The sequence below is a fragment of the Girardinichthys multiradiatus genome, chromosome 7 (assembly GCF_021462225.1).
Source record: "Girardinichthys multiradiatus isolate DD_20200921_A chromosome 7, DD_fGirMul_XY1, whole genome shotgun sequence".
Lineage (NCBI taxonomy): Eukaryota > Metazoa > Chordata > Actinopteri > Cyprinodontiformes > Goodeidae > Girardinichthys > Girardinichthys multiradiatus.
In genome coordinates, this window is record NC_061800.1 from 24,129,463 (window position 1) to 24,144,027 (window position 14,565).

A 14,565-nucleotide genomic window follows, 5' to 3' on the forward strand; every position below is an offset into this window, starting at 1 on the left:
CTAACCCAGGCACAGATTGGAACCTGGGGCCTTTTAACTGTGCCACCTTGCAGCCAGCAAAGTTTCTCTTATTTTGGGAATTTTTTTTTACCAACTGAATCAAATGAGATGTGAGGAGCTTTTTAAAAAGAAACTGTATTTTCTATGGCACATCTGTGGTGAATTCAACTGGTGAAAGAGTGACAGAGAGCAAGACGTTCAGGAGATAACAGGAAGGCTCAACCAAGTATACCTCTGTCTTTTATAAAACATGTTGGACTTGGAAACAGTGGCAGCCTTTTGAAAATCTCAGAGACAAGGTAAGAATTTACCTTTTTGACTGTATTTTTAGTAATGTTAGCCAATGCTACAGTGCCAGTCACTTAAAGGGGACATATCATGCAAAATCCACTTTTTTATCCTTTAAATTTATTTTGCTGTGTACTGTATTTTCTGCACTCTGTAGGAGTGCAGAAAATTTGAATTTAGTCCTTCCAGGTGCTGCGTAGATATCTTTATATTCTGTTTAGGTCATAATTTTCAGTCTGTTCAGTTTTCTCTATCATTGGTTATGTTATGGTTAATCACAGTATTTACTGCTGAACAGCTGAATAAGGTCATGGATGTCCAGCTGATTAATTTCGTGTATGCGCCATATTTAATACTAGCTGCGATTTTGTATTCCAAGTATGCCTATGCTGAAAGAGGATATGTTCAGTTCAGTTGTTGGGTGTATTAAGCCTCACAATTCATTAAAGTGTTCCCCAGCATCAGAACCTCTTCAAAGTGCCTGGTTAAATGTTATTTTTCATGGAAATATAGCACTTCAGTGAGGAAATTTCTCTTTGTCTGCGTGAAGCACGTCAACGACGAGTACCTTCAGCAACCTCTGCCAGTTTTAAGGATTTGCTTAAAGATTTCATCTGATTAAATCAGTTCCTTCTGTCTATGGAAACGATGGGCACAGCAAAGCAGTGAGCTGCAAATAATGCTAAAATGACAGCAAACTTTATTTTAGACATGAATTTATTGTGTGCTGATATGACGTCCTGGCCATTGTTTTAATAACAGTAGCATTGTGCCTTCTGCTTATGTTAGTGATGTGTGCTGCTTTTAGTTCCTTGAGGACAGAACCGTCCTGCGTGTTTTGAATAGTATTATTACATTAACGGTTGTCCATTGTCTTTGCCGTTTTGTCTTGCTTCTGCAGTGCTAGATAATTGCTATCAAACTACAAAAATGGCAAAACGGGTTCAAGTTGAGCGCTCTTTGACCTCGAGGGGGACGGGAGGTGAAGTGCCTCAGCAGCATTTAAGAGACCGCAGCAAAACGAGTTGCTATAAGATCCACCTCAGAAGATTTAAAAGAGGAGCCTATGGAGCTACAATAACAAGGAATTCAGATCGGAGCATTGCAGTTTCACTTCATATAGACCACAACTGAATGGTTTAAATGTAAAGAGGAAGGAAGCATGATATGTTTAAAGACAGTTTAATCATTTTGAATCTCCCAAACAAACTCTGTTGCCTCTGCTCCTAAAATAAATAAAAAACTACCACTTATGGCACGAAGGGTTGAAACATTTTCAATGCTGTTTTTATATCTTTTTTACATTATAGTTCATAAAGAGAAATCAGGATTGGCCAAAATCGGTAACGACAGGGTAAAACTTTACAAAAACTGAAAATCCGAAAGTGGCCACAAAAATTTGCAGGTGAATCAGTACATCTGTCATTTAATCATCACCGCAATAAATATTACAAATTATTGTGATAAAATTTTCGTAAGATTAACATCCCTACCACAAGATGGCAGTAATGTACCAAGCTGTTTGCCAACAGATACTGAGACCAAAACTTCGCTGATGAAAGTTAAGACTACAGAACAGGTAAGTAGGGAACGGGGACCCGCTCCATACGGATACACTAAACTGGCAGAAATAAAGGACTTAACGAAAGCATACATGCTACCTCTTCTTTTGAATCATAGAAGATGTTTCTGCAGCAGGGTAAACACACACTTAATCCCTATCAGATACACAGCTAATAGCTCTTAAACATAAAGCTTTAGTTAAGAGTACCTCTAATTAAGATAAACATGATAAATTAATGCTCAAATTCATATTGAGCTATTCGCTTATAATTTTTTTTTTATCGAAACAAGTCAATCCCCCAAAGATAAGAGATAACGTAGGTGTGAACGATGTGTTGAGTCCTTCCACTAAGTTTTCAACTAATAGTAATTATTTCTCACGACCGGACCTTCTGAATGTGAGGTAATACGAGTTAACATACAAAGGAGCTTCTCAAACTACTGATTTAAAGTTGTCTCCACATTGGAATGAGGGCAATTTGTCAGCTGATGTAGGTTGCTTGTAGCAGCGCTGAGATTTAGAGACAGGACCGTCATGTTCCTAGAGCATACACACAGAGAGGTTAAGCCAAGCTACATAGACCTCTATTCATCTGCTGTCTTCACTGATGAAAAACGCCACGCATGAGACGAGCATGTGAGACGAGGGATGTTGTTTGACCAGGTTGTTTAATATCAAACAACTGGACGTGGAAAAAAACTACTTTCCAGTTGCTCTTTTTTTTGCTTCCTCTCAGCCTGAAACACAAATCCATCCAGCGAGATGCTCAGATTTTGACTGTGCCTATTGGAAATGAATGAGTGAATTTAAATTGTGTGAGATTTTTATTGCTTTGAATGTAATAACAAGAGCTCACGGACACACCTTGTTTTTGGCTTCACACATCCCCACATAAATAATCCACTACAAGGCCGATGCTTTCAGAATACATTATTGCACGGGGCTCCCAGCTCGCTCTTAATATTTAAAAGTGTCCGAGAGCTAATATTTATGGTTGGGTGTTCCCCCTCTCTGTCTATTGTACTGGGGGTGACAAGTTCCCCAAAAGTGGAGTAAAATGTCAATAAATCTGTGTTTGGAAATGCTATTACATCAATAAATCTCCAGTTGCTATAAATCTGACATGCAATAGACTACCCGTGAGTTTCCCAACTCTGCAGCTTCATGCTTGTTTCCATTTCGCACTAATTCAGAAATGTGGCAATTAAAACAAAGTCTCGCATTTTCATCCTGAATCAAGACGTGTGGGTGCTCATAACATCTGTAACAACATCTAAATCCTCCAGTGTTCAGAGAATGATTAAATCAAAGCTAATATAAAGAAAAACTAAATCCAGCTGCTAAATGTGTTAAAGGAAGCAAATTATCTTTTGTTTCTGAGACCAAAACTAGTAGCAGCTCATATAGATTGCTAGATGCTGAGCAGAGACAGTAAAATATCAGGAAACACGGGAAAAGGGGCTCTGTTTTGACATACAACCGAGACATTTCATTTCCATTAAAATGGAAAGCATTGTGTGTCTTGGTTTGCTCAGTGAGTATTAAATGACCCCCCCGAAGGATGTCTGAGTTGAATTAGGAGGTCTGTCGTCTCAATCACTGGAGTGGAGCTCCGAGCTGCCTGCTGGGCTCGTCACTGTAATAAGACCTGAGAGGAAGCAGATCCACCTGTAGGTCTGTGCTGACTAAGCGTGGTTGGCTGTAGTGGTAACACTACATTCAGGCTTACTGCATTTTGCCTAAAGGTGCACCAATAAATCAGCCCTAGATTGGAAATGGCCACATGTCCCTTGTTCTGCTCCTATTTGTGAACAGCAGGTCAAACACTGAAAAATATCATTTTATTTTCTATTCTTTAAATGAATTAAAACGGACGATGCCCGCCATTTTCGGGTAACAAATGCATCAACCACTTAACAGCTTTTCTATTAGCATAAACATAGCAAAAAATGTCAGGGATGTATTCTGTAATGCTTAAAATATTTCCTTTTGTGCTTCCTCATTTTTTTTCAATAGAGATGCACCAATGAGGGTTTCCAAGCTGATGCCGATTTCTGCATTTCTTTGAGGTTTGATCCACCTATTCCATTTTTTAAAGCAACCCCCCCACCCCCAAAAAAATTTTTTACATACATTCTTCTCTTTTTTATATAGTGGCTTTAGTGTCTAAACTGAAAGGATTGCAAGATTTGTACCAGTTATGCATCAAGGCACATGCCCTAAACATTTGTCTGATTTTTAATTTGTTAAACAAAATCCGTTACAGATCAAATAAAATTGGCCAATTCTGATATCGGGAGGATTTATTATGTGCCCCTAAACTCTATTTGATTTTCAAAAAAGTGTATCAAAATACTTGTTGATTAGTTTGTACACTGAAAATATAGTTCTGATGCATTCAATGAAAAAGAAATGCAGTTTTTTATTGTCTGTCATTCCAATCTACTGCCTGTGACACAATTTTTCTCTTTTATGTTATAGTCCTGGACATAGAAATTACTTTTGTCAAAATAAGGATCTGCAAGACAAACCTAAAAAAAAAAAAAAAACAGAAAAATGGTATAGGCTAGGAAAAGCCTGATTGGAGCATCTCTAACTTAGCCAGATTGCCTTTAGCAGGAAGGTGACCTCAGCAAAGCAGCATCAGTAAAGCAGTGTGTCTCCTACAGAAGCTTTTCTGGTGTAAAGCTGGCATTTACTGGCAGAGCCAGGGGGTAGAGGGCAGGAAAGGGGGTGGCCATATGTTTTCGCAGCTGACCAGACCCCTCATTCTGACATGAAAGCACTATTAAAACCACATTGCAAAAGACAATACTCACAGATAAGTCTATTCTTGCTTAAACCGCCTTACTTATCACCAACCAGCCCCTCTTTAGACAAATGCCTTCCCTCTTATTTTCCCTCCTAACTGAGGACCACCTCAGACTCTCAGACTCTGGACTCAATTATGCTGACTATTAGCTGTTCATTAGAGGTGAGGCTCCAACAGTTATTTGACTTTTTAGCTGATGACTAATTTAATTCCCCAACTTTGCAACCTTGGGCTGCATTGCTCTCCGGGAATCTGGTCAAATCTAATCCCTGCAACTGCTTGCCAAGTTGCACTTTTAAAAAACCCTGCTTTTAATCTGTTTCTGCAGAATGCCTCTTCATTTCTATTTCTATCATACCAGGATGTTCAATACAGCCAATCTCTTCATAAATACTGCTATGATTAACCACAGCATGTTGCTGTATGGTAGGCATGGTACCGGTGTACCAAAGTTTTAAAAAAGTTGTTTCAAAACCATGAAAATTTTGCATCATGTTGTCCCTACAATTTAAAGTATTTTAATGAGATGCCAGAGGGAGGGACCCAGGTTTTGACTGGAGTAGCGTAGTGCTGCCCCTCCCCAAATTGTTGCTGCACACTACCAATCAGCTGGCTAAAGGATGGCAAATATTTTTTTCTCATTGTTTTATAGCAACACAAATTTGGCTGTTTGGAAATATTTCCGGTCACAAAAACCAAAACTGGTCATTATTCGGTAACGAAAGGCGCCCCACCCTTCGCTCTCGTTAAGGTAACTGTGTTTAAGACAAGCTATGATCTGCAGGTCTGTTAAGCAGCCATTAAGATAGTCTTACTAATTAAGCAGCTGATATCATCTTGTTATACTTGTGTAACTTTATGAAGAACAGAAAGGTTATGTTGCAAAATCCAAGCAATAATAAATAAATGCTACAGATTGCATTATTAATAATGTAAGTTAAGGTTAATATATTGTAATTACAACTGCAGTAAGCAATCTAGTATATTATTTCGCAGCATTGGAACAGCAGCAGCTTTCTGTTTTATAATCGCAGCATACAGATCACGTTACACATATTTTATTTCAAATCTCTCTGTGAAACGATGGTATTTTCACTCAAGTTTATATTTTTGAGAATCTTCCACCGACCCGTGCCTAGTGTTTGCAGGAAGCTACACAGAAGTGTTATAAAAAGTAAAATGAATTTGTGACAAACATGGATTGTGCTCATTGTTCTGTCCTAGTTACTAGAGATGTAACGATCAACCAGCCGAAAAGGAGAATCAGATTTTTTTTGTTTTGGCCTGGCTGAGTCTGACAATCACTGAGCTGCTCACCCTTGATCAGCACTGATCTGTGATCAACAGAACACTGAGAAAAATCAGATTCATTAAAACTAAGGACTTCCACTATTGTCACTCTCTAAACACATGCATGTACCTCGATATGCTTTGTGCAGAATTTCATGAAAATCCAATAAAGCTTGGGGACCTTTGCTTTGATGCATACATAATCTTGTAATTCCTTTATCCTTCATTGGATTGAAGGCTACAACCTCTATCAAAGAATCTGCATAGTTTCCCTTTTGTATGTTATGGTCCATAGGGCAAACAAATCTGCATCTGTTAAAATTTAAATCTGCAGGTAAGACAAAAAACAAACGGAAAAAATCGGTATCAGCCAGGAAAAGTCTGATCGGTGCATCTCTAACTAATGAAACATCTAACCAGCTCCAAGGTGTTTCCAAACAATTAGGGATTCATTAATACACCTTGTAAAAAAGACATGCCTTGAAAATGCTAATGGGTGAGAGTAAAGGCAGGCAGATAGAGCACAAAATAGGAGCAAAAGAAGGGGAGGAGGGTTGGGGGGGAGATCAGTGTCCAGCTCTTTTCTCTAAGGGTCCTGGGAGAGAACAGTGCATTCAGCGGAGGGTGAAAAACAACTTCTGACACCACGTACCAAAATCAACCAAAACACACAGCTAATTTATACTGGATCCAAGCCAGGACTGCATCACAACACCGTATAAATATTCCCACTGAGCAAGGTGGGGACCACATTTGTACTCAAAAAAGATGATCTCTCATTTTCCAGTAATTAGCGAGTAATGAATGGAAACTAATGGAAATTAATCATCTCCAAGTCTCTAAAAACAGAACAATGTGTTAATTAGGCTTGTAAAGCGTCCTGTTTTACAGAGATAACAGTTATCCATCCCTCTGTTGGTGGCATCAACTTTGCAAGCAACTCGGCGACTTTTTTTTTTTTTTTTTTTTCATTTACTTAAAACTCATCAATTTGCTTGAGCCACAATAAATAGATAATAATTAGTGTCCTGCTCCTGTTTTCCCCAGAGTGGAGCTCAGGAGAGAACAGGTTTTATCTATGATGAGAGGCATCGACTCCTCCTAACACACACACACACACAGACCGTGGGTCTGAACCGCGACCACCCCGCTCGTCGTACCTGGGAGTGCTTGAAGAACGCGGAGATGCGAGTGATGTGCAGGCTGAGGCACCTCGAGGCGCATCTCGCTCGGTAAACACTGGCGGTGAAGAAGGAGTCGTCCTGCTTCCTAGCAGAGACGCTCGTCAGCACCGTAATCCACAAACACAGCGTCACACATGCGCTCGTGCTCCCGGTAAACATCGTCGCTGCTGTCGCTGCTGCTGCTGCCTTTTTAATGCCTCCACGAGCTCAGACAACACTGCTGCGCGAGCTCCGCCGGAGAAACTAAAGAAACTTCCAATTATACGCCGGGGAGGAGCCACAGAGCTCGTGTGTCTCGCGATTGGTTGATCCCACGGTGAGTGACGTACGCCGGGAAGCGTTGAAGCAGGTAAAGATTGCTTCACAACGTTTATACCACAGACTGGATGGAAAGGGAGGGAAAAGCAAGATTCCTAAAATCTAATCCATTAGAATAAATATTTATGATAACTTTATTTTTTTCACTTAACCACAGTGAAGCATGATTTGCACTCACTGACCATTCTAGGTACACCTGTTAAACAGTTTCTTAAGTCAATTAGGAATCAGCCTATCACATGGCACCAACTGAAAGCATTGAGGCATCTAGACATATGGTATGGTTGTTGCTGAGGCTGCACGTTGCGCAGTTGGTAGCACAATTTAGCTGCAAGAAGGTCCTGGGTTCGACTCCCAGCCAGGGGTCTTTCTGCATGTTCTCCCTGTGCATGCTCGGATTCTTTCCGCCTGCTCTGGTTAGACTCTTAGGTTAATTGGTCTATCTCAAATGCGCTTAGGTGTGAATGGGTGTGTGCATGGTTGTTTGTCATGTGTGTCTCTGTGTTGCCTTGCGATGGACTGGTGACCTGTCCAGGGTGTACACCGCCTCTCACCCATAGAGTGGCACCAGCTCCCCTGCGACCCTGTACAGAAGAAGCGGGCATAGAAAATGGATGGTGGTTGTTGGGTCAGGAAACCTAGGATCCAACTGGACAACAAAAGATTGGAAAAGTATTTAGTCTTGTGACTTGATTTTAGCTGCAACGTTCAGTATGGTCAGTGGTGTAAACATTATGAAAACATGGTTCAATCTTGTCTTGTATCAACCATTCAGATTTGTGGGAGCATATTTGGTTGTCCCAATAGTACCAACCAAGCCTCATTTAAACTCAAAAGGTTACCTTAACTGACTCCAGATCGCAACTCAATAGAAAACCTTTGGGATGTGATGGACTGGGAGATTCACATCATGGATCTGCAGCATCTGCATGGAGCTATCATGTCAATTCGCACCAAAATTCTCTGAAGAATGTTTCGGACACCTTGTTGAATCTCTGCCACAAAGAAAAGCATTCTAATTTCAAAAGGGAGTTATAATGAGCAAATAAATATCTGAATATTCAATGACAAATTAGGGAGCTCAAATACTAGGCAACTATCAGTAAAGAATTACAATGCAACTTAATTTTTAAAATACAATTTTCCCATCTCACTCGTTCATTTTCATCGATTAAAACAAGAATAATATTTACATCAAAATCAAACGTTTCTGACATTTCAAAAACAACAATCAGTAAAGCCTATAACCACCATTCATTTAGTCTGTTGATGTTTTATCTCTTGTGAATCTCCCATTTAAGAATAAAGCATCTTCTAAAGACTAGCAGAGGATCTAGGAGTTATGTTTGAGTCCCTCTTTAACCCACAAAGGTCAAACTGGGCCACATTTGACACTATCAGGCCACATACTGGTAACCCACCACCGGATGGTGTTTAATTAATATTGAAGAACATGCGGAAGCTATTAAAATGCCTGATGTTTTAAGGTTAAAAAAACGGTTCACTTAATTAATCTACAATTAAGACAAAAAGACAACTATCACTTCTGGCAGTAAAGAAGCAACATCAAGCAAATATGTAAATATGCAACAAATAAGAAATTAGATTAAGAAAGATGGAGAAAACAATCCAAAAATAGATTCTTAGAAATAGCTTGATACCAAAAAAAAAATAAACTACAAACTGTAACTGAGGAAAAACATCACAATATTCATAAGTATTTGCCTGAAGTTAACATTTAAAAATATTACGTCTGCGTTCCGGGCTGCACGGTGGCGCAGTTGGTAGCACTGTTGCCTTGCAGCAAGAAGGTCCTGGGTTCAATTCCCAGCCTGCGGTCTTTCTGCATGGAGTTTGCATGTTCTCCCCGTGCATGCATGGGTTCTCTCTGGGTACTCCGGCCTCCTCCCACAATCCAAAGACATGCCTGTTAGGTTAATTGGTCACTCTAAAAATTGCCCTTAGGTGTATGAATGAGTGTGTGCATGGTGGTTTGTGTGTTGCCCTGCGATGGACTGGCGACTTGTCCAGGGTGTGCCTCTCGCCCATAGACTGCTGGAGATAGGCACCAGCTCCCCCGCAACCCACTATGGAATAAGCGGTAGAAAATGACTGACTGACTGACGTCTGCGTTCCGTTTACAATATCTGAAAATCTAACATAAAATACCCAAACACTATGTAGAAGACACCTGTCTTTGCTAACATTCATGTCAAGAGTCAGTTGTTAATGTAAACTGTGGCAGGTTTTCTGCATCAAACCCCCACATTCGGCCTTGGAGACGCTTGCCAACATCCCAGGGAAGCCCCCTTTCCCCCCAAGCCCTCTCCTCCTCCTTTCACAGTAGCTTGGAAAAACAATTCTACATGGAAAACCATTAAAATCCATCCTGAGTAAATTCCTCAAGATGGACTCCCAACTTCTGGCACCATTTCCTCGCCTAAGGTATGGAGAAAATATGACATGTTGGAAAAGCTTGAAATCCTCCCTGTTTACGGGAGTTAAGGAGCGGGTGTTTAATTAGAAAGTTTCCTTGAGGGTTTACGAGACTCCCCCGCTCTTGTGAGCTCCTGGATTATTTTCCTGTACCCCATTACACCAGCAGCAGCAGCAACAGCAGCAAATAATGGAGTTTTATAGGTCTTGCTCTTAAACCGTATGCAGAGTGGGGGAACACGGACTTGCACACCATCATTATATTTGGCTTGAGTCATGGTCTCGCCTTGGGCTGCTTATGTATTGAACCTAATAGTTTGACCCATGTCTCTCCGCTGAAACAGGAAATATGCCTTTATTACCACATCCCAAACTATTTCTAGCAATGATTTGGGCATCAGGGAATATGCCTGAAAATTCCCATCAGACACACAAACACTGGGTTGCCATTAGGAAGCAAAGAGGAGAACAAGTAGATCGCAACTGGACTGTTCTGCAGCTGCAACACATCGCCTGATGGCTCCCTAATGATAAGAATGATGTGCACTCATTTCCCTGGTGGTCCCAGACATACAATGGAACTTTTTGGTGAGATATCCCTTGTTACTCTTAAAACAGTTAAACGCGGATGTCTGTGTACCTTAAAAACCTGTGTAATGGCTTAATTTGTTGCCTTATTACAGCCAAGTGTGGTGGTGGTGGGGGGGTTTTATGGTGTGCAGTGAAGGAAATACACTGCCTGTGTGCGGTCCTGATGTCTCCTGCAGCCTGTGGGACATGTATCTCTCGGACGCCTTGTTTTCATTGACTGGGAAAGGCCTCCCCCCCTAGGTGTTGCCTCTTTAGGGCTGCCTAAAGAGGCAAACTGAGTTCATTTGAGCTTCATCTTTTTTATAAGCTTTTTTTTCTTCTATAAATAAACCGGAATATGGATCCCCGATGGGTCAAATATTGCTAAACATAACATTTCCAGGGCCTTGCAAAAATATTCATAGAGGTTGAACCTTTTTACATTTAGCCACATTACCACCACAGAATTCAATGTATGAGGCAGGAAAACACAATGGAGAAAATACACATCTGAAAAGTGTGGTATTAATAGATCATCTTACACTGCTTTTGCTCAGGAGAATTGTAGAGAGAGAAGCTGGAAACAGCCATTTTCAAGTCTTGTCACAAAGTCTATTTTTTCGTTTTCTTTCAAGATTGCCCTTTAATTAGTTCCATCTATCTTCCTGTCAACTCTGACCAGCTTCGCTGTCCCTGCTAAAGAAAAACACCCCCCACAGCATGATGCTGCCACTGGTATGTTTCACTATATGGTTTTCTCAGGGTGAAGTGCAATGTCTGTTTTTAACCACACATGCAATTTTCCAGTAAGGCCAAAATGTTCAGTTCTGGTCTCGTCTAACGTGAGCATCTTCTTCCACATGTTTGCTTTGTCTCCTAAATGGCTTGTGTCAAACTGTAAATAGAACTTGTTTTGGTTTTTCTTTCAACAATAGCTTTCTTTTTGCCACTCTCAGATACTACTACCACTAACATATACCGTGCCGCAACTTTTACTACCGGCTCAGAGCTTATCTGTGTTCTCTCCTAGATAAAGCCACTAAAAGAGCTACGACTGCCATTAACATAAAAGTATAGAAGGTAGCTTCGAACCAGAGCATCCATGTTCTTCACGTGTCTTCTCAAATCCCCAGTCAGTCACAGCAGATCGCCACTCATGCTAAACCAGGTTCCCCATATTGAGAGAGAGTTTTCTTTTCCACTGTTTCCATATGCATGCGCAATATGAGAAGTCCTGCAAGTTATTGACTCAAACTCAACTGCCTCCTTTGCTACAGGCTTTCTCAGGAGGGGGGACTGCAGCAAAGTCAGCATCTTGATGCTGAAAACTTTAGCTAACCAACTGGCATAATAAACTGAACTTGCTTCACACAGTTTTATTACAAGTATGATCAAACTGGAATGTATGTAACTGAGTTTGAATTTGTCTATATATGGCTGGATTGAATTGACTATACTGGATCTCCTTGTCTTGTAAAGTGCCTTAAGATTACATTTGTTGTGAATTAGCGCTTTATAAATAAATCAAATTGAAATAGGCAGGGCAAGTCAAGTTTATTCTTTTAACACAATTCAGGAACAAGCCAATTCAAAGTACTTTGCACTGACATTAAAGGAAAGTAAAACAAAGTAAAGAAAATTTGGACTACAGACTAAAATAAATGTATTTTTAAATATTGTTTTGCGGCACTAGAGGCCTTTATTTTTCAATTTTTCCGACAGTAGGCAGACAGGAAATAGGAGCAGAGAGAGGAGGAAGACATTCGGTAAAGGTCTCCGGGTCCGGGACTTGAACCCAGGACGGCCGTTTTGAGGACTGCAGCCTCTATACATGGGTTGCATGCTTAACACCTACACCACCAGTGCGGCACTTGTGAATTTTAATATTTTAGGCCTAAGTGAGCCCTAAAATATTTTTTCCCAACATAAAATCAAACGTTTCTCCCTGAGGAGGAGGCAATTCCTTAGAACTGTTGTGACTCATTATGTTACTGGGTAATGGGGGAATGTTCCTTTAAAATGTGTCCACGCCTGGACTAAGTGTCAGAGGCTTCCTGGTGCTCTCTACCTTCTTCCTAACTTCTTCTAGGAGAGCCCCGCTCAATCACAGTCTGTTGGGGAGGGGTCTTTTGCAGTGAACTGCTGAACTGTGGACAATGAGGTCCTTTAGCTGTATGTTCCAAGGTGAAAAATCTTAATTAACCTTTATCCCCAGTAGAAAGTTTTACCATTATGTTTTAGTTAATAGTTGAAATAGAACAATCAAAAGCAAATCTAAACAAATGGGGTTTTAACCTTGATCAAATCAAGAATTCAGCATTTTTGCATTTTGGAGGTTTGTTCCAGATTATTGGAGCATAAGAACTAAATGCTGCTTCTCAACGTTTTGTTCTGGTTCTGGGAATGCAGAGTAGACTTGAACCAGAAAATATGAGAGGTCTTGAAGGTTCATGCAACAACAACAAATCTTTAATGCATTTTTGTGCTAAAACATCCAGTGACTTATAATCTAAGGTATTTTAAAGTTTATTCTCTTAGATACAGGGAGCCAGTGTAGGGACATCAGAACTGGGGTGATGTGCTCTACTTTCTTAGTTTTAGTGAGGATGTGGGCAGTAGCGTTCTGAATCAAATGCAGCTGTCTGATCACTTTTTTTAGGCAGACCTGTGAAGACACACAGTAATCAATTTGACTAAAGATAAATGCATGGGTGAGTTTTACGAGATCCTGTTGGGACATCCGTCCTTGAATCCTGAAAATATTGTTGGAGCATTCTTGGGAGCATGTAGATATTGTATAGGAGGGATCCCAGGATGGAACCTTGGGGAACCCTGCAGTTTCATTTTTGTGGTCTTCGACGAAAAGCCACTGTCCTTTAAACCAGCGAAGTGCTGTACTGCTGGACCCAGTTCTCCAGATGCTCTTGCAATGTACTGTAATCAACAATGTTGAATGCTGCACTGAGGTCCAATAATACGAGAACTGTGGTTCTTCCACACTCTGCATTTATGCTGATGTCATTGAACACCTTGACAAGAGCTGTCGCGGTATTTTGGTGAGCATGTAAACCTGATTGGAAGATGTCAAAGCGGATGTTGAAACACAGCTTTTTCAAAAACCCTACTAATAAATGGGAAGTTTGAGATGGGTCTGTAATTCTGCAAAAGCAACTTGTATAGATTATTCTTTTTCAACAGTAGTTCAGTAATTGCTGTTTTTAGATTCTGGGGCAAAACACCTGACAACACGGATGGATTTATTGTTTAAAATGAACTGAATCATTTCTTCACCCCCATTATGCTGTTTGTTTACCAATTTTCTCTAACAAAACTCTGAAGCCTTTACATGTGAATGTATGTTGAGATTAAATAACACTGAGATGTATCCTATTCACTAATTAGATGACTTCATAAGGCAGTTGTTTGCATTGGGTTTTATTTGGGTGTATCGCGGTAAAGAAGCCTGAATGCAAAGCCGCAATTTTCTCATATTTATTTGTAGGAAACTGAAAACCATATATCTTTTTTTCTCAATTATGTTACTATTTTTTGGCGATCTAGTTCATAAATTAAAAACATGCAATGATGTTTGTGGTTGTAACATATAAAGTTGAAGCAATCTAAATACTTTTCCAAGGCACTGTATCCAGACTTCTTCTCAGATGTGTTAAATCTACTGTTTAAAACTCACATTTCAGTTAATCCACCATTACATTTTCCCCTCTAACCAATTATTTTAATGAAGAACCATCTTTCTGTTCTCCCCTTCAGGCTCAGTCTGTCCTTTCTACTAAAATAACATCAGCATTATCAGAAGTGCGGAGCCAGTCGATATCCTTAGGCTCAGAACTACAAAACAGGCTTTGACTGAATATTTTTGGTTCACATCCAATCCAATTACCTCACAATGCAATTCATCTGTTTTCTGCTAAGCTGTTTGTTCAGAAACATGCTGGGCAACAAAGAGAATTCACTGCTCCCACTTCAGATATAACTCAGAGAGAAGACTGGATGTGCCAGTGTGGTGGCCGACTGCATACACTCCTAGAACTGGGGGGGCTTTCTGTCACATGATCACATGAAAGCATTTCAAAAGATAACAC

General features: G+C 40.2%; 1 protein-coding gene across 1 annotated transcript in view; it reads right to left on the bottom strand.

Annotated features, from left to right (window-relative positions):
* The window catches only part of LOC124871809 (anosmin-1), a 69,848-nt gene extending 62,467 nt beyond the window's left edge, over positions 1-7,381 (bottom strand). Inside the window, exon 1 of the mRNA XM_047371378.1 lies at positions 7,115-7,381. Coding sequence (XP_047227334.1) covers positions 7,115-7,297 — 183 coding nt within the window. The 5' untranslated portion in view covers positions 7,298-7,381. The remainder of the gene's footprint in view (positions 1-7,114) is intronic.
* Positions 7,382-14,565: the final 7,184 nt, after the last annotated feature.